Here is a 21,853-nt window from a genome sequence, read left to right as displayed (position 1 = left end):
CTGGTGTTCTGGTCCCAGGAGCGGGAGGAGGTGGTGATGCCGAGACTGAACCCATCCATTAAGATGTACCTGGTGAACTTTACCTCCATCACCCGGCCCGGTATCGGATCCGAACTTCACCTGGATTGACGCCTGGGGTCGATAATTGTTTTACATATTTCCAGCACACTGGAAGCGGCCGTTCGGCCCGTTGTGTTCTTGCATACTGGAGGGTTAAACAGAGTAATCGCACCCTCGGAGACTCCTCCACGTGTATGAGTAGTTTCATCTTTCCCCGGTCAGACAGGACAGTGAGATCCAGATCTCTCATGTCCTCTCGGGGGACTGGGAAGGTTATTTCCATCTTCTTTCCATTGCTACGACTCACCGAAATGCTGACAGTATTTCCCGATATCTGGCCCTATTCATACGAGAGTTACAGTCTTGTTCATTTATCTGGGTTTCTCTGAATTTCTCGCTCCAGAATTTTCAAAGGAGCAACCCAGGCTGTCTAATATTTCCACGCAATTGGAACGGGGAATCTTTATTTTGTTTTCCATGTACAGAGGTTGAGTGAAAATCGTGTCTCCGGTATTCTCCACACAAATCAATACATTGCAGCAGTACATTGAGGTAAAACAAATCATTCTGGTTACAGAGAAAGTGCAGTGCAGGTAGATATGTGGTGCAAGGTCACATCGATTTAGACTGTGAGGTCAGGAGTCCACTCATCACGCTGTTCGCTTACAACAGCAGAATGGACACCGTCCTTGAGCCCGGTGGCATGTTTCTGTTCTATTTTAACTTCGCCCCTATGGAGCATTAGAAGTGAGAATGTTCAGGGTTGTGGGGATCTTTCATTATGTTGGCTGTTTTACTGAGGCAGTGGGAAGTGTAGACAGAGTCCATGGAGGGGAGGTTGGTTTCTATGATGTACTCAGTTGTGTCCACAGTTCTCTGCTATTTTATTCAATTAAAGGAAGAGCAGTAGCTATATGAAGATGTGAAGTATCGGGATGGGATACTTTGTGCGGTGAATTGATAGTGTGTCGAGTAGAAAATGACATATACCAAAATTCTTATTGTTTGTTCTGGTTTTGTTATATGGGAATCTGTTATCTACTCGTGCGTACTATTATTTCAGGGTCTGTGTATTGCGGGAGGAACATCAGAGATCGCCCTTCATCCCATTCTCCCATCTGGCTCCATCTGCTCATCCCTGCCGATCTGGTTCAACCTCTGTCCAGCCTCTGTCCCACCAACTCAGTGATATATATCAACCATCTTATCCAATCTCTGTCCAGCCTGTATCTCATCACCTCAGTGATATATATCAACCATCTTGTTCAACCTCTGTCCAGCCTGTATCTCATCACCTCAATTATGTATATGAAACATCTTGTTCAACCTTTGTCCAGTCTGTATCCCACCATCTCAATGATATATATCAACCATCTTGTTCAACCTCTGCCCAGACTGTTCCCATTGCTGCAATTATATATTTCAGCAATCTGTCTTTTAAACTTTGTCTTCATTGTGAAGTTTTGCCTTGCATCTTTTCCAGAATTGTTTTTTTTTTGACAGTTAGGACTGCCAGAGGTTTAATTGAACACAGCACGTGGCAGGGTAAAAGCAGCCATTTCAATTTTAGTTTCACCGTTACAAAATGGTTGCAGAGTTAACCTTTGCCAGAATGGAACCCATAGCATCTGAAGTTGAATTTGTTATTTAATTTTTTGTTTATTTTCGGTGAGCCATTTCCTCTGTTTCCAGGGTAACAGCCTGTCAGAGCTGCAGCAAGTGTTGCACTTTTTATCGCTCTGTGGTCACCGCCTCTTAGTGTAGAGACAGTGGCCTCAGGAGCAAATGTAACAGAGTGATAGTGGGAGGAAAGGATGCTGTGAGCATTGGCTGTATGGGGTGTGTTGCACCAGGGTCTGAATGAACACGGAACTAACAAATTAGTTGGGGTGGGTGTGGCATTTACAGTTTAGGGTGGCAATCAGTTACTATCTGTGCATTAAAATGAAGAGGGAGAAAATACAGTTGCAGGACATTTAAAGTAAGGAGGTGAAAATACTGGAAACGCTCAGCAGATCAGCAGCATCTTGGACATTCTCAGTTCTGGAACTGGGTCTTCCACCATTTCTCCTTTCAGAGATGTAGTCTGATGTACTGAGTTCCCGGCATTTTCTACTTTATAATTTTACATTTTGTTCCTGCTGCACTGCAGGAAACATGGCAGCCAGCTGTGCTGGGCAAGATCCCACACAGCAGGAAGATTGTGATCAAATGTGCTCGCTTTAGCTGCTGGGATCAGGCTGAAGTGTATCCGCATCCTCTATACAGACCGGGGAACCAGCCTGAGCACCGGCCCCGGCAGAGGGTCATTAGCTTCCAATTCCACTTTAGTTTGTGAATCGGAAATGGCAGGAACACCTCGGCAAATTGCCGGCACCAAAGCGTCTTTGTATGTGTGATGATATTGGGCTGGTGACTCTGAGGATATGGAACTGGCAGTATACGGGCTTCAGTCCAGGTCAGTAATTCGACAGCTGGGATCGAAATTTTCTCAGTCTGCAGTGAAGCTGAAGTCTCGGGATGTTGGACATTGGTTATGGGGAAATCACCGTCTACACTGCCCAATAGGACATCATATCAGTCAAGTATTTTGGAGATTATTTCAGAGTTAACCAGAGAGTTGGGTGAAAGTTGGGCAGTGATGTTGCATCTGAACTATGGTAAAGTCTGTAACAAGATCCCGTATGGCAGCTGATCGGGAAGGTTCGGTCACGTGGGATTCACGGGGAGCTGGCGAAGTGGATTCACACCGGGCTCGACAACAAGAAGCAGAGGGTGTTGACTGAAGATGAATTTAGCGAATGGAGGCCTGTGACAAGTGGGACGTGCGTATCAGTGTCGAGACCTCGTTAATTTGTTATTCGTGCCATTGATTTGTATATGAATGTACATGGCACGGTATCAAGTTTGATACTAAATTCGGGAGTCTGGTTGATATTGCAACAGGTTACAATATATTTCAAAGACATCTTGATTAGTTATGGAGATGGTCTGAGAAATGGCGAATGGTTTTCAACTCGAACAAGTGAGGGTTGGATCATTTGGACAGTCACCACGGTGGGACTGGTATAGTGAATGGGAGGGCACGGAGAGTTGTGGAACAGATTGAGCAACAAAAAAATCATTAATATGTAACACAGACTACAATGCAGATAGAGAACAATACCTGACTCCTACACAGAACTCAGCTCTGATACCGGGTCCTCCACCTGAAATAGTAACATACTCTCTGTCTTAGATAGATAGATAGATAGATAGATAGATAGATAGATAGATAGATAGATAGATAGATAGATAGATAAATAGATAGATACTTTATTCATCCCCATGGGGAAATTCAACATTTTTTCCAATGTCCCATACACTTGTTGTAGCAAAACTAATTACATACAATACTTAACTCAGTAAAAATATGATATGCATCTAAATCACTATCTCAAAAAGCATTAATAATAGCTTTTAAAAGTTCTTAAGTCCTGGCGGTTGAATTGTAAAGCCTAATGGCATTGGGGAGTATTGACCTCTTCATCCTGTCTGAGGAGCATTGCATCGATAGTAACCTGTCGCTGAAACTGCTTCTCTGTCTCTGGATGGTGCTATGTAGAGGATGTTCAGAGTTTTCCATAATTGACCGTAGCCTACTCAGCGCCCTTCGCTCAGCTACCGATGTTAAACTCTCCAGTCTTGTTGAATAACTCCAGCATTTTTGTTTATTAATGTTAAAGATGTTTGCCAACTTGCTGCTTTGTATGTATGGCATGTCTACATTGTGTTTAACAAAGGTGCGATGTTACAAGCTGCTAATAGCCAGGTAAACACACAGGAACAGGTACAAACAGGCCGGATGAACTCAGCGGCTCGAGCAGCCTCCGGTGAAAGGAACAGTCAACGTTTCGGGCCGAGACCCTTCGTCAGGACTGAAGAGGGAAGGGGCAGGGGCCCCATAAAGAAGGTGGGCGGAGGGTGGGAAGGAGAAGACTGATAGGTGCCAGGTGAAAAACCAATCGGGGGAAAGATCAAGGGGTTGGGGAGGGGAAGCAGGGAGGGGATAGGCAGGAAAGGTGAAGAAGGAATGTAAAGGGAAAGCACTATGGGTAGTGGAAGAAGGCAGAATCATGAGAGAGGTATATGAGGTGTATGGGATCCTGTTGAAGGTGGCGGAAGTTGCGGAGGGTAATATACTGGATCCGGAGGCTGACGGGGTCGTAGGTGAGGACAAGGGGAACACGGTCCCTGTTGTGGTGATGGGAGGATGGGGTGAGGACCGAAGTGCGGGAAATGGAGGAGATGCGGGTGAGGGCATCACCCCACCACTAAGGACATTTTTCCCTCTCTACCCTCTCTACGAAAATCTCTGCTTTTCGCAGGGATCATTCCCTCCATAATTGCCTGGTCCAAACGTCCCTCCCCACAGATCTCCCACCGGGTACTTATCCCTGCAAGCGTAAGTGCTACACCTGTCCCTACACCTCCTCTCTTACCACCATTCAGGGCCCCAAACAGTCCTTCCAGGTGAGGCAACACTGCACTTCTGAGTCTGTTGGGGTAATCTATTGCATCCGGTGCTCCCGGTGCGGCCTCCCCTACATCGGTGAGACCAGACGCAGATTGGGAGGACCGCTTCGTCGAGCACCACCGCTCCGTCTGCCACAACAGACAGGATCTCCCGGTTGCCACCCACTTCAACTCTCCTTCACACTCCCATTTGGATATGTCCATATATGGCCTCCTCTACTGCCATGATGAAGCCAAACTCAGGTTGGAGGAGCAACACCTCATATACCGTCTGGGTAGTCTCCAGCCCCTTGGTATGAACATCGGATTCACCTCTCTCATGATTCTGCCTTCTTCTGCTACCCATAGTGCTTTCCCCTTACATTCCTTCTTCACCTTTCCTGCCTATCACCTTCCTGCTTCCCCTCCCCCACCTCTTGATCTTTCCTCTAATTGGCTTTTCACCTGCACCTTCCCCCTCCCCCCACCTTCTTTATAGGACCCCTGCCCCCTCCTTCCTCAGTCCTGACGAAGGGTCTCGGCCCGAAATGTTGACTGCTCATTTCAACAGATGCTTCCCGACCTGCTGAGATCATCCAGCTTGTTTGTACGTGTTGATTTCACCACAGCATCTGCAGTGTATTTGTCTTTAAATACTCAATAACATGTTGACCGGAGTTTAGGAGATAATAATGATCTTACAATCCTTCCGGACAAAATGTAGTGGTTCTGGACAAGATGTCACAATGGTATGGGTGATTTGGCATTGTTTGAGATGTCTGAGTGATTCTACATAGACTCAAACCATATATTGCCATAGGTGTCAATGCAAGGGGATGTCAAAATGAAAGGAGACAGTGAGAATCAGGTCTGACTGAGAAGTCTGTATAATCCAGTGAAGAGAGGAACAGAAGTCTCATCGTCAGCAGCAATATTTCAACCCACACTGCTGTTAACTGTCATCCATTACTCACCAGAGCGCCACTGGTGGTAGGAGGACCAAAGCAGTGGGAGCTGTCTGCTCAGCCTGCTTTGTCTTTACATTGATACATCACTCCCGGTCCAGGGTACAAGATTGGTTCCTAAAAGGGAATTGCCTGCGATATAGGAAGTAGATACCCTAGAGAATCCTGGCCCAGTGCACAATACATGGAGAGCGGAAATGGGCATTGTGTAACTGTGGGTGGATGGGTGCAGGTGGATCCGGCCATGTCACGTGTTCAGTGGATAGGCCCAAGATGTTTGGAAGTGTTTGTCTCCGTTAACAAACAAAACCGAGTTTTTCAATTAATGTTTGACCCTCCGGTTATTTTTTTTTTGTTACCTCTGCTGATTCTATGTCTGGGTTTAATTCAACATCAGCAATTCACAAAATGATTGTGAAAACTGACCAGAGCGATTAGAGAGAGAGTTGACATCTCTGGGGAAACACAGTCACACGTGGAAGGGGTACATTTACCGTCTGCTCCTGCTCCTCTAACAGATTATGATGCACATTAAAATAACGAGTTACTCCAGAAGACAAGACATTCTCCGGATGATGAAAGTTTTAAGCAACACAAAGACACACAAAATATTAGCTGAACTCAGCAGGTCAGGCAGCATCCATGGAGAGGAATAAACATATGATGTTTTGGATCAGGACGACGGGGAACAGAAAGTAATGTAACAATATCTAGAATTTCTGTCCCCTCATTTCCAGTCCAATGAAGGGCCTTGGCCCAAAACATTGATTGTTTATTCTCCTCCATAGATGCTGCCTGACATGCTGAGTACCTCCAGCATTTTGTGAGAAATCCCAGAGATTTGCTGAGGAAGGGGTTGACCAGGCAGGCAGACAGTAACCCAGAGCAAAGCGGTGGTGATGGGCAGTACCAGGAGAGTGATGGTGATGGTTACTATTTTCCCAGGAATTAGCAAAGTCTTTTGCAAACAGAGAAGTATATTCATGGGGACAAGAAAGAGCAGCCTTCAACAGACGGTTGAGCTTTACCGGCTAAGGTAACAATTCCCTGAATCACCCACCCCACCCCACAGTCTACAGAGGAGTTACACTCTTCCCATTGGTGCAAAGCGATGTCAGTCACTGGTTACACCCAATAGCAGAGATGGGCCAGCCGAGAGGGCATTACCCCCGCTGAGGACATCTCACACTCATGCCACGTCAAAGCGGAACAAATCCCAAAGTAAATGCCCCGCTTTTTGAATTATTTCAATATCCCTCCGAGGGAAGCTGGGGGTGTTTAAGAAGCTTCTCCTTCGGTCGGTGTCTGATGAATTGCTGAGAGGTAGGAGGAGACCACTCGGCCCACTGGATTGCTGCCATCTCCCTGGGGAGGGAGGGAACCCAGCAGGAGGAGGAGGGAGGGTGAATTAATTGAGTGGATAAATATGGTGTGAGGGGTTGAATCGGATAGGGTCTGCGAAGTTGTTTGCCCCGGTGGGGAATCCAGGAGCAGGATTGGGGAAGGAGCCCATTGACAGCGGGAAAAAGAAATGAGGGGCTCGTCTATGGAAACGTCTGAGTCCACAGTGGTGGTGAGCAGAGATATTCACCTCTTCGGTGGGCAAACAGTGGGAGACTGTATGCTCATATTGTTAGTGACACAGAATCGTATAATTACTGTTCCGTGTGTTATCTGAATGTACTTGCCTGTGATGCTGCCACAAGTCAGTGTTTCTCTGTCCCTGTACCTTCCCGTACTTGTGAACTTGGCAATAAATTCAACAGGACCTGAGAAATCTCAGTGAGATTTGATTAGTGATGATCAGTTTGGCACCTCGGTAGGTAAAATGTAAAGAAGATAGAACATAGAAATCTAAATCACATTACAGGCCATTCATCTCACAATATTGTGTCAATCGAGTAACCTACTCCAGAGGTTGACTACAATTTCCTTGCAGAATAGACCTTTATTTTTATAAGCTCCATGTACCAATCTAAGAGTCTCTTAAAAGCCCGCAATGGATCCACCTCTACCACCATTGCTGCCAGTGCATTCCACTCATCCACCCCTCTCTGTGAGAAAAATGTAACCCTGTCATCCCCCTTGTACCTACTTCCAAGCACCTGAATACTATGCTCCCACTTCTTAGTCAGTTCAATCCTGAGAAAAAGCCTCTGGCTATCGACACAAGCAAAGCCTCTCATCTTATACACCTCTGTCATGTCACATCTCATCCGCCATTGCTTCAAGGAGAAAAGGCCAAGTTTACTCAACTTATTCTCATCAGGCATGCTCCCCAATCCAGGCAACATCCTTGTAAATCTCCTGTGTACTCTCTCTATAGCATCCATATCGATTCCTGTAGTGAGGTGACCAGAACTGAACACAGTGCTCCCAAGCAGAGTCTGATCAAGGTCTTAGAACAGATCCCAACGGAACAATATTAGTCACGATCATCCATGCAGAATACGAACCATCTACAATCGACCTTTGCTTTCTGTGGGCATGCCAGTTCTGGATTCACAAAGAAATGTCTCCTTGGATCCCGTACCTCATTATTTTTTGAATGAGCTTTCCATGGAGAACCTTAGCAAACCTCTTACTGAAATCCATATACAGTACTTCCACTGCTCTACCTTCATCAATGTGTTTTGTTACATCCTCAAAGAATTCAATCAGGTTCATAAGGCGTGACCTGCCCTCGGCAAAGCCATGCTGACTATCCCTAATCAGACCATGTCTCTCCAAATGCTCATAAACCCTGCCTCTCAGGATCTTCTCCAAAAGTTGCCCACAACTGAAGTAACACTAACTGGTCTGTAATTTCCTGAGTTATCTCTACTCCATTTCTTGAACAAGAGAGCAACATTTGCAACCTTCCAATCCTCTGGTACTTCTCCTCACCTAATTGATGATGCAACGATCATCGTCAGAGGCTTAGCAATCTCCTCCCTCGATTCCAACAGTAGCATGGGGTATATCTCGTTCAGTCCCAGTGACTTATCTAACTGAATACCTCTCAAAAGATCCAGCACATGCTCTTTCTTATAGTTCATACACTCATGTGTTTCAGTCTGCGGTAAGTCATCCCCACAATTGCCAAGGTCCTTTTCACTGTGAATACTGAAGCAAAATACTCAGTATCTCAGAATATTCAAATCATCGGCAGGTTGAGAAACATTTGTTGAGAATCTAGCATTGAGATTTAACCAAGCTAATTTGCCATTGCTGGCGACTCCCCGTGGATTTGCTGTACTTGCATGATGCACCCTCAACTCCAATAATGATTGTTACAAAAGTCGGTGATATGTATTCCATCTTTTATTAGCAATCAGTAAACATACAATCTTGAAGTGATAAAACTGATCTGTACCCAAACATAAATTCATCGTATTTGACTTAATAATAACAAAATATATGACATCGGTCAGTCCCCAGCTGTGTACTGCATGGAACAAAGCAAACTATGTAACTGATCCCCTTTGCATTTACCACACCCCCACTGATGCGACTTATTACCACAAAAAAGCATCATAAATACACAACGCAGAATACAATGCTGATAGAGAACAGATACGTGGCTCCTGCACACAGGCTCAGCTCTGATACAGGGTCCTCCACCTGAAATATTAACATATTCTCTGTCTTGTTGAATAACTCCATCATTCTGCTTTAATTATATTGACAATTTTTCCGAACTGACTGTTTTGGATGTATGGCGTGTCGACATTGTGTTTAACAAGGTGTCATATAACTAACTATCTGATAATAGCCAGGTGATGTGCTCAAAGGAATCTTAACCAAGTTTTCGTGCTAATAATAGTTTTAAAGTCCTGCTGGAAAAACTATAGTGTTTCAGGACATGATGTCATGGTGCTATGTGTGAGATTGCATTGTTCAGGTTGTCAGAGTGTTTCTGTATAGACACAAATCATATATTGCCATTGGTGTCAATGACAGGCGATGTTCACCTGAAAGGAGACGGTGAGAATCAGGTGTGACTGAGAAATCTGTAAAATCCAGTGACGAGAGGAAAAGAAGTCTCATCGTCAGGAGAAATGTTTCACCCCACAATGCTGTAACACTTGTCCATTACTCACCACAGCGCCACCAGTGGTAGGAGGACCAAAGCAGTGGGCTCTATCTGCTCAACCTGGCTTGCATTCCGTAGACTATCACTCCCGGTCCAAGACACAAGATTGGTTCCTAAAAGGGAATTGCCTGCAAATCAGCGAGTAGATACCCTGGAGAATCCTGGCCCAGTGTACAATGCATGGAGAGCGGAAATGGACATTGTGTGACTGTGGGTGGATGGGTGCAGGTGGATCCGGCCATGTCACGTGTTCAGTGGATCGGCCCAAGATGTTTGGAAGTGTTCACCTCAGTTTAAAAACAAAACAGTGTTCTGCTTTAAACCCCAATTAATGTTTGACCCTCCTGTTAATTTTTTTTTGTTACAGAGCAGCAAAAACTGAAAACTCCTGTCCACAAAATGCGTCAAGGTTGGAGCAGAGGAGGAGCTCCAGTGACGTCAACATCGAGTAAGGACATGGGTATGTTGGCGAAGTATTTTAATTTATAAATACTCTGCTGATTCTCCGTTTGGGTTTAATTCAATAATGGCAATTCACAAAATGTGAAAACTGAGCAGAGAGATGAGAGAGTTAACATTTCAGGGGGAAACACAGTCACACGTGGAAGGAGTACAGTTACCGTCTGCTCCTGCTCCTCTAACAGATTGTGATGCACATTAAAATAGGGAGTTACTCCAGAAGACAAGACATTCTGCAGATGCTGAAAGTTTTCGGCAACACAAAGACACACAAAATATTGACTGAACTCAGCAGGTCAGGCAGCATCCATGGAGAAGAATAAACATATGATGTTTTGGATCAGGACCATGGGGAACAAAAAGTAATGTAACAATATCTAGAATTTCTGTCCCCTCATTTCCAGTCCGATGAAGGGCCTTGGCCTGAAACACTGATTGTTTATTCTCCTCCATAGATGCTGCCTGACATGCTGAGTACCTCCAGCATTTTGTGAGAAATCCCAGAGATTTGCTGAGGAAGGGGTTGACCAGCCAGGCAGACAGTAACCCAGAGCAAAGCGGTGGTGATGGGCAGTACCAGGAGAGTGATGGTGATGGTTACTATATTCCCAGGAATTAGCAAAGTCTTTTGCAAACAGAGAGGTATATTCATGTGGACAAGAAAGAGCAGCCTTCAACAGACAGTTGAGCTTTACCGGCTAAGGTAACAATTCACTGAATCACCCACCCCACCCCACAGTCTACAGAGGAGTTACACTCTTCCCATTGGTGCAAAGCGATGTCAGTCACTGGTTACACCCAATAGCAGAGATGGGCCAGCTGAGAGGGCATTACCCCCGCTGAGGACATCTCACACTCCCGCCACGTCAAAGCGGAATAAATCCCAAAGTAAATGCCCCACTTTTTGAACTATTTCAATATCCCTCCGAGGGAAGCTGGGGGTGTTTAAGAAGCTTCTCCTGCGGTCGGTGTCTGATGTATCGCTGAGAGGTAGGTGGAGACCACTCGGCCCACTGGGTTGATGCCATCTCCCTGGGGAGGGAGAGAACCCAGCAGGAGGAGGAAGGAGGGTGAATTAATTGAGAGGATAAATATGGTGTGAGGGGTTGAATAGGATAGGGTCTGCGAAGTTGTTTGCCCCGGTGGGGGATCCAGGAGCAGGATTGGGGAAGGAGCCCATTGACAGCGGGAAAAAGAAATGAGGGGCTCGTCTATGGAAACATTTGAGCCCACAGTGGTGCTGAGCAGAGATATTCACCTCTTCGGTGGGCAAACAGTGGGAGACTGTATGCTCATATTGTTAGTGACACAGAATCGTATAATTTGTGTTCCGTGTGTTAACTGAATGTACTTGCCTGTGATGCTGCCACAAGTCAGTGTTTCTCTGTCCCTGTACTTTCCCGTACTTGTGCACTTGGCAATAAATTCAACAGGACCTGAGAAATCTCAGTGAGATTTGATTAGTGATGATCAGTTTGGCACCTCGGTAGGTAAAATGTAAAGAAGATAGAACATAGAAATCTAAATCACATTACAGGCCATTCATCTCACAATATTGTGTCAATCGAGTAACCTACTCCAGAGGTTGACTACAATTTCCTTGCAGCATAGACCTTTATTTTTATAAGCTCCATGTACCAATCTAAGAGTCTCTTAAAAGACCGCAATGGATCCACCTCTACCACCATTGCTGCCAGTGCATTCCACATACCCACTCCTCTCTGTGAGAAAAATGTAACCTTGACATCCCCCTTGTACCTACTTCCAAGCACCTGAATACTATGCTCCCTATTCTTAGTCAGTTCAATCCTGAGAAAAAGCCTCTGGCTATCGACACAAGCAAAGCCTCTCATCTTATACACCTCTGTCAGGTCACATCTCATCCTCCATTGCTTCAAGGAGAAAAGGCCAAGTTTACTCAACTTATTCTCATCAGGCATGCTCCCCAATCCAGCCAACATCCTTGTAAATCTCCTGTGCACTCTCTCTATAGCATCCATATCGATTCCTGTAGTGAGTTGACCAGAACTGAACACAGTGCTCCCAAGTGGGGTCTGATCAAGGTCTTAGAACAGATCCCAACGGAACAATATTAGTCACGATCATCCATGCAGAATACGAACCATCTACAATCGACCTTTGCCTTCTGTGGGCATGCCAGTTCGGGACTCACAAAGAAATGTCTCCTTGGATCCCATACCTCATTATTTTTTGAATGAGCTTTCCATGGAGAACCTTAGCAAACCTCTTACTGAAATCCAAACACAGTACTTCCACTGCTCTACCCTCATCAATGTGTTTTGTTACATCCTCAAAGAATTCAATCAGGTTCATAAGGCGTGACCTGCCCTCAGCAAAGCCATGCTGACTATCCCTAATCAGACCACGTCTCTCCAAATGCTCATAAACCCTGCCTCTCAGGATCTTCTCCAAAACTTGCCCATCACTGAATTAAGACTCACTGGTCTGTAATTTCCTGAGTTACCTCTACTCCCTTTCTCGAACAAAAGAGCAACATTTGCAACCTTCCAATCCTCTGGTACTTCTCCTCACCTCATTGATGATGCAACGATCATCGTCAGAGGCTTAGCAATCTCCTCCCTCGATTCCAACAGTAGCATGGGGTATATCTCGTTCAGTCCCAGTGACTTATCTAACTGAATACCTCTCAAAAGATCCAGCACATGCTCTTTCTTATAGTTCATACACTCATGTGTTTCAGTCTGCGGTAAGTCATCCCCACAATTGCCAAGGTCCTTTTCACTGTGAATACTGAAGCAAAATACTCAGTATCTCAGAATATTCAAATCATCGGCAGGTTGAGAAACATTTGTTGAGAATCTAGCATTGAGATTTAACCAAGCTAATTTGCCATTGCTGGCGACTCCCCGTGGATTTGCTGTACTTGCATGATGCACCCTCAACTCCAATAATGATTGTTACAAAAGTCGGTGATATGTATTCCATCTTTTATTAGCAATCAGTAAACATACAATCTTGAAGTGATAAAACTGATCTGTACCCAAACATAAATTCATCGTATTTGACTTAATAATAACAAAATATATGACATCGGTCAGTCCCCAGCTGTGTACTGCATGGAACAAAGCAAACTATGTAACTGATCCCCTTTGCATTTACCACACCCCCACTGATGCGACTTATTACCACAAAAAAGCATCATAAATACACATCGCAGAAATACAATGCTGATAGAGAACAGATACGTGGCTCCTGCACACAGGCTCAGCTCTGATACAGGGTCCTCCACCTGAAATATTAACATATTCTCTGTCTTGTTGAATAACTCCATCATTCTGCTTTAATTATATTGACAATTTTTCCGAACTGACTGTTTTGGATGTATGGCGTGTCGACATTGTGTTTAACAAGGTGTCATATAAGTAACTATCTGATAATAGCCAGGTGATGTGCTCAAAGGAATCTTAACCAAGTTTTGGTGCTAATAATAGTTTTAAAGTCCTGCTGGAAAAACTATAGTGTTTCAGGACATGATGTCATGGTGCTATGTGTGAGATTGCATTGTTCAGGTTGTCAGAGTGTTTCTGTATAGACACAAATCATATATTGCCATTGGTGTCAATGACAGGCGATGTTCACCTGAAAGGAGACGGTGAGAATCAGGTGTGACTGAGAAATCTGTATAATCCAGTGACGAGAGGAAAAGAAGTCTCATCGTCAGGAGAAATGTTTCACCCCACAATGCTGTAACACTTGTCCATTACTCACCACAGCGCCACCAGTGGTAGGAGGACCAAAGCAGTGGGCTCTATCTGCTCAACCTGGCTTGCATTCCGTAGACTATCACTCCCGGTCCAAGACACAAGATTGGTTCCTAAAAGGGAATTGCCTGCAAATCAGCGAGTAGATACCCTGGAGAATCCTGGCCCAGTGTACAATGCATGGAGAGCGGAAATGGACATTGTGTGACTGTGGGTGGATGGGTGCAGGTGGATCCGGCCATGTCACGTGTTCAGTGGATCGGCCCAAGATGTTTGGAAGTGTTCACCTCAGTTTAAAAACAAAACAGTGTTCTGCTTTAAACCCCAATTAATGTTTGACCCTCCTGTTAATTTTTTTTTGTTACAGAGCAGCAAAAACTGAAAACTCCTGTCCACAAAATGCGTCAAGGTTGGAGCAGAGGAGGAGCTCCAGTGACGTCAACATCGAGTAAGGACATGGGTATGTTGGCGAAGTATTTTAATTTATAAATACTCTGCTGATTCTCCGTTTGGGTTTAATTCAATAATGGCAATTCACAAAATGTGAAAACTGAGCAGAGAGATGAGAGAGTTAACATTTCAGGGGGAAACACAGTCACACGTGGAAGGAGTACAGTTACCGTCTGCTCCTGCTCCTCTAACAGATTGTGATGCACATTAAAATAGGGAGTTACTCCAGAAGACAAGACATTCTGCAGATGCTGAAAGTTTTCGGCAACACAAAGACACACAAAATATTGACTGAACTCAGCAGGTCAGGCAGCATCCATGGAGAAGAATAAACATATGATGTTTTGGATCAGGACCATGGGGAACAAAAAGTAATGTAACAATATCTAGAATTTCTGTCCCCTCATTTCCAGTCCGATGAAGGGCCTTGGCCTGAAACACTGATTGTTTATTCTCCTCCATAGATGCTGCCTGGCATGCTGAGTACCTCCAGCATTTTGTGAGAAATCCCAGAGATTTGCTGAGGAAGGGGTTGACCAGCCAGGCAGACAGTAACCCAGAGCAAAGCGGTGGTGATGGGCAGTACCAGGAGAGTGATGGTGATGGTTACTATATTCCCAGGAATTAGCAAAGTCTTTTGCAAACAGAGAGGTATATTCATGTGGACAAGAAAGAGCAGCCTTCAACAGACAGTTGAGCTTTACCGGCTAAGGTAACAATTCACTGAATCACCCACCCCACCCCACAGTCTACAGAGGAGTTACACTCTTCCCATTGGTGCAAAGCGATGTCAGTCACTGGTTACACCCAATAGCAGAGATGGGCCAGCCGAGAGGGCATTACCCCCGCTGAGGACATCTCACACTCCCGCCACGTCAAAGCGGAATAAATCCCAAAGTAAATGCCCCACTTTTTGAACTATTTCAATATCCCTCCGAGGGAAGCTGGGGGTGTTTAAGAAGCTTCTCCTGCGGTCGGTGTCTGATGTATCGCTGAGAGGTAGGTGGAGACCACTCGGCCCACTGGGTTGATGCCATCTCCCTGGGGAGGGAGAGAACCCAGCAGGAGGAGGAAGGAGGGTGAATTAATTGAGAGGATAAATATGGTGTGAGGGGTTGAATAGGATAGGGTCTGCGAAGTTGTTTGCCCCGGTGGGGGATCCAGGAGCAGGATTGGGGAAGGAGCCCATTGACAGCGGGAAAAAGAAATGAGGGGCTCGTCTATGGAAACATTTGAGCCCACAGTGGTGCTGAGCAGAGATATTCACCTCTTCGGTGGGCAAACAGTGGGAGACTGTATGCTCATATTGTTAGTGACACAGAATCGTATAATTTGTGTTCCGTGTGTTAACTGAATGTACTTGCCTGTGATGCTGCCACAAGTCAGTGTTTCTCTGTCCCTGTACTTTCCCGTACTTGTGCACTTGGCAATAAATTCAACAGGACCTGAGAAATCTCAGTGAGATTTGATTAGTGATGATCAGTTTGGCACCTCGGTAGGTAAAATGTAAAGAAGATAGAACATAGAAATCTAAATCACATTACAGGCCATTCATCTCACAATATTGTGTCAATCGAGTAACCTACTCCAGAGGTTGACTACAATTTCCTTGCAGCATAGACCTTTATTTTTATAAGCTCCATGTACCAATCTAAGAGTCTCTTAAAAGACCGCAATGGATCCACCTCTACCACCATTGCTGCCAGTGCATTCCACACATCCACCCCTCTCTGTGAGAAAAATGTAACCTTGACATCCCCCTTGTACCTACTTCCAAGCACCTGAATACTATGCTCCCTATTCTTAGTCAGTTCAATCCTGAGAAAAAGCCTCTGGCTATCGACACAAGCAAAGCCTCTCATCTTATACACCTCTGTCAGGTCACATCTCATCCTCCATTGCTTCAAGGAGAAAAGGCCAAGTTTACTCAACTTATTCTCATCAGGCATGCTCCCCAATCCAGCCAACATCCTTGTAAATCTCCTGTGCACTCTCTCTATAGCATCCATATCGATTCCTGTAGTGAGTTGACCAGAACTGAACACAGTGCTCCCAAGTGGGGTCTGATCAAGGTCTTAGAACAGATCCCAACGGAACAATATTAGTCACGATCATCCATGCAGAATACGAACCATCTACAATCGACCTTTGCCTTCTGTGGGCATGCCAGTTCGGGACTCACAAAGAAATGTCTCCTTGGATCCCATACCTCATTATTTTTTGAATGAGCTTTCCATGGAGAACCTTAGCAAACCTCTTACTGAAATCCATACACAGTACTTCCACTGCTCTACCTTCATCAATGTGTTTTGTTACATCCTCAAAGAATTCAATCAGGTTCATAAGGCGTGACCTGCCCTCAGCAAAGCCATGCTGACTATCTCTAATCAGACCATGTCTCTCCAAATGCTCATAAACCCTGCCTCTCAGGATCTTCTCCAAAACTTGCCCATCACTGAATTAAGACTCACTGGTCTGTAATTTCCTGAGTTACCTCTACTCCCTTTCTCGAACAAAAGAGCAACATTTGCAACCTTCCAATCCTCTGGTACTTCTCCTCACCTCATTGATGATGCAACGATCATCGTCAGAGGCTTAGCAATCTCCTCCCTCGATTCCAACAGTAGCATGGGGTATATCTCGTTCAGTCCCAGTGACTTATCTAACTGAATACCTCTCAAAAGATCCAGCACATGCTCTTTCTTATAGTTCATACACTCATGTGTTTCAGTCTGCGGTAAGTCATCCCCACAATTGCCAAGGTCCTTTTCACTGTGAATACTGAAGCAAAATACTCAGTATCTCAGAATATTCAAATCATCGGCAGGTTGAGAAACATTTGTTGAGAATCTAGCATTGAGATTTAACCAAGCTAATTTGCCATTGCTGGCGACTCCCCGTGGATTTGCTGTACTTGCATGATGCACCCTCAACTCCAATAATGATTGTTACAAAAGTCGGTGATATGTATTCCATCTTTTATTAGCAATCAGTAAACATACAATCTTGAAGTGATAAAACTGATCTGTACCCAAACATAAATTCATCGTATTTGACTTAATAATAACAAAATATATGACATCGGTCAGTCCCCAGCTGTGTACTGCATGGAACAAAGCAAACTATGTAACTGATCCCCTTTGCATTTACCACACCCCCACTGATGCGACTTATTACCACAAAAAAGCATCATAAATACACAACGCAGAATACAATGCTGATAGAGAACAGATACGTGGCTCCTGCACACAGGCTCAGCTCTGATACAGGGTCCTCCACCTGAAATATTAACATATTCTCTGTCTTGTTGAATAACTCCATCATTCTGCTTTAATTATATTGACAATTTTTCCGAACTGACTGTTTTGGATGTATGGCGTGTCGACATTGTGTTTAACAAGGTGTCATATAAGTAACTATCTGATAATAGCCAGGTGATGTGCTCAAATAAATCTTAACCAAGTTTTGGTGCTAATAATAGTTTTAAAGTCCTGCCGGAAAAAAAAAAAAACTATAGCGGTTCAGGACAAGATGTCACGATGTTATAGGTGATATTGCATTGTTCAGGATGTCAGAGTGTCTCTCTATAGACTCAATTCCTATATCGCCGTAGGTGTCAATGCCAGGCGATGTTAAACTGAAAGGAGACGGTGGGAATCAGGTGTGACTGAGAAATCTGTATAATCCAGTGACGAGAGGAATAGAAGTCTCATCGTCAGGAGAAATGATTCAGCTCACACTGCTGTAACACTTGTCCATTACTCACCACAGCGCCACCAGTGGTAGGAGGACCAAAGCAGAGGGCTCTGTCTGCTCAACCTGGCTTGCATTCCGTAGACTATCACTCCCGGTCCAAGACACAAGATTGGTTCCTAAAAGGGAATTGCCTGCAATACAGAGAGTAGATACCCTGGAGAATCCTGGTCCAGTGTACAATGCATGGAGAGCGGAAATGGACATTGTGTGACTGTGGGTGAAAGGGTGCAGGTGGATCCGGCCATGTCACGTGTTCAGTGGATCGGCCCAAGATGTTTGGAAGTGTTCACCTCAGTTTAAAAACAAAACAGTGTTCTGCTTTAAACCCCAATTAATGTTTGACCCTCCTGTTAATTTTTTTTTGTTACAGAGCAGCAAAAACTGAAAACTCCTGTCCACAAAATGCGTCAAGGTTGGAGCAGAGGAGGAGCTCCAGTGACGTCAACATCGAGTAAGGACATGGGTATGTTGGCGAAGTATTTTAATTTATAAATACTCTGCTGATTCTCCGTCTGGGTTTAATTCAATAATGGCAATTCACAAAATGTGAAAACTGAGCAGAGAGATGAGAGAGTTAACATTTCAGGGGGAAACACAGTCACACGTGGAAGGAGTACAGTTACCGTCTGCTCCTGCTCCTCGGACAGATTGTGATGCACATTAAAATAGGGAGTTACTCCAGAAGACAAGACATTCTGCAGATGCTGAAAGTTTTGGGTGAAACAAAGACACACAAAATATTGGCAGTACTCAGCAGGTCAGGCAATCATCCATGGAGAGGAATAAACATTTAACGTTTCGGATCGGGACCACAAGGAATAGAAAGTAATGCAGCAATATCTAGAATTTCTGTCCCGTCATCACCAGTCCGATGAAGGGCCTTGGCTCGAAACATAGATTGTTTATTCTCCTTCATGGATACTGCCTGACCTGCTGAGTACCTCCAGCATTTTGTGAGATATCCCAGAAAGTTGCTGAGGAAGGGGTTGAATAGGCAGGCAGACAGTAACCCAGAGCAATGTGGTGGTCATGGGCAGTACCAGTAGAGTGATGCGGATGGGTTACTATATTCTCAGGAATTAGCAGAGTCCTTTCAAAACAGATGTGGCCAAAGCAGAGTTCATAAGGTTGAAACATGATCTCTGTTTCCATCAACGGTTGTAATTTGCGTCGGGCGGTTAAGTTGTTGAGCCACGAGCATCTGACCAGGTAAATAGAACACAGTGAGGCACAGGGAAACATCTTTGCTAGTGGGACAGCTTTCAAAGGACTTTTTGAGGAAAGAGGCAAAGAGCTGGCGAGTTTGGGGAAAGTGGTCACATCGCTCTGGGGCCTTCAACTACAGATCCCCACCGGAGTCTGAGTGGAGAAAGGGGCGATCTGGAGAATGGAAATAAAAAATTATATTTCTTCACACCAAAAAAGTCAAAACCTTCTCTTGTCAACCACTGCCCCCTCCTGAACAGCCTCATCCTTAACTATTTTCTAAACTCCCCCAGTTCCTGCAGATTATCTTTTCTTAGAGTTGGGCATCCACTGAAGTTCCAGTCACAGAATAGTAATAATAGCGTCACTTTAATTAGAAAAGCGGGTAACATCCCAACGGGTCTGTTCAACCACAGAGCAGCAGATGAACCCCACTGTGTTCACATCTGCACTCCGTAGTGCAAACACTGCTACAGTGTTAGAGAGGGTGAGATTGGGGGACATACTGCTCAGCTCAGTCCACAGAAGCTGAAATTCCTGTCTGCCGGTGTTGTGTGATGGACACCGTGGAAGGGTGAGAGACGGGAATCAGGAGAGGGAAACCGAGGGTTGTGGGATCGCGGCAAGGAAGGTGGAAAGGACTGAAAATATCTATAAATAATATTGCAATTAGTTAAATTGTGACCATGTGGATGAGAAGCTCACTACATCCATAAGCCCATCATGTCTGTGAAAATGGAGCCCGTGGCAGTGCATGGGCTGAAAGATTGCGAGGCTCCATCATCGCAGACTGAGTTGGATCACTCAACTGAACATTTAACAGACGAGAGAGTGTAGGAAAGACAAATATCACAAAACGTATTAATGTTGCATCAGACCAGGTTTTATCTGATTATTCAAAGCTCTTAACAGAAATATAGGGAATCTCGGCCAGAACCCTCGTTCAGTCTCTCTCACTTACAGGAACAAATCCCAAAGATGATAATTTAAATTTGGTACCTGAGATAGACCAATCAGGAAGTTTACAAACCACTCATGTCTCTGTCACCTCTGTTAATGCTGATCCAGTCCACATCCGGTCAATGAAACCCCTCGGTTTCCCTCCACCATGGGTTTGGTAAATCGCTGCAAGCTTGTTCGTCAATATTCCTCATGTTGTTTGCCGAGGGAACAAACACAACAGTGAAATTCCCACAACCATTTCTGAATATGAAACAGATACACTCCCTGATTATTGAAGAACATTATTTCTACCACTGTCACATTCTTTAACGTGAATATGTCCACAATCACTGTATTCCTACACTCCGTATCACAGCCGAATACATTGAATGGAGACCCCACACACCCCTGACAGGGTCCTGACACACTGTGAGACCCCACACACCCCTGACAGGATCCTGACACACTGTGAGACCCCACACACCACTGACAGGGTTCTGACACACTGTGAGACTCCACACACCCCTGACAGGGTCCTGACACACTGTGAGACACCACACGCCCCTGACAGGGTCCTGACACACTGTGAGACCCCACACACCCCTGACAGGGTCCTGACACACTGTGAGAACCCAAACACCCCTGACAGGGTCCTGATACACAGTGAGACTCCACACACCCCTGACAGGGTCCTGACACACTGTGAGACCCCACACATACCTGACATGGTCCTGACACACTGTGAGACCCCACACACCCCTGACAGGGTCCAAACGCACTGTGAGACACCACACACCCCTGACAGGATCATGACACACTGTGAGACACCACACACCCCTGACAGGATCCTGACACACTGTGAGACCCCACACACCCCTGACAGAGCCCTGACACACTGAGAGACCCACACACACCTGACAGGGTCATGACACACTCTGAGACCCCACACACCCCTGACAGGGTCCTGTCACACTGTGAGACCCCACACACCCCTGACAGGGTCCTGTCACACTGTGAGAACCCACACACACCTGACAGGGTCCAAACGCACTGTGAGACCCCACACACACCTGACAGGGTCCTGTCACACTGTGAGACCCCACACACCCTGACAGGGTCAAAACACACTGAGAGACCCCACACACCCCTGACAGGGTCCAGACATACTGTGAGACCCCACACACCCCTGACAGGGTCCAGTCACACTGTGAGACCCCACACACCCCTTACAGGGTCCTGACACACTGTGAGATCCCACACACCCCTGACAGGGTCCTGACACACTGTGAGACCCCACACACCCGACAGGGTCCTGACACACTGTGAGACCCCACACACCGCTGACAGGGTCCTGACACACTGTGACACCCCACACACTCCTGATCGGGTCCTGTCACACTGTGAGACCCCACACACCACTGGCAGGGTCCTGACACACTGTGAGACCCCACACACCCCTGGCAGGGTCCTGACATACTGTGAGACCACACACACCCCTGACAGGGTCCTGTCACACTGTGAGACCCCACACCCCCCTGACAGGGTCCAAACACACTGTGAGACCCCACACACCCCTGACAGGGTCCAAACACACTGTGAGACCACACACACCCCTGACAGGGTCCTGTCACACTGTGAGACCACACACACCCTTGACAGGACAATGACACACTGTGAGACCCCACACACACCTGACAGGGTCC

The 21,853-nt window shown here is 45.6% G+C and overlaps 1 protein-coding gene across 1 annotated transcript in view; it reads left to right on the top strand.

Annotated features, from left to right (window-relative positions):
* Positions 1-21,853, top strand: part of LOC140720814 (NACHT, LRR and PYD domains-containing protein 3-like) — a 73,868-nt gene that overhangs the window by 409 nt on the left and 51,606 nt on the right. Inside the window, exons 2-4 of the mRNA XM_073035656.1 lie at positions 9,962-10,054; positions 14,164-14,256; positions 18,373-18,465. Of these exons, the coding sequence (XP_072891757.1) occupies positions 9,962-10,054; positions 14,164-14,256; positions 18,373-18,465 (279 nt within the window). The remainder of the gene's footprint in view (positions 1-9,961; positions 10,055-14,163; positions 14,257-18,372; positions 18,466-21,853) is intronic.

Source organism: Hemitrygon akajei, unplaced genomic scaffold (assembly GCF_048418815.1).
Source record: "Hemitrygon akajei unplaced genomic scaffold, sHemAka1.3 Scf000047, whole genome shotgun sequence".
NCBI lineage: Eukaryota > Metazoa > Chordata > Chondrichthyes > Myliobatiformes > Dasyatidae > Hemitrygon > Hemitrygon akajei.
The sequence above is the reverse complement of the archived record's forward strand: the minus strand, read 5'-3'. Positions and strand labels throughout refer to the sequence as shown.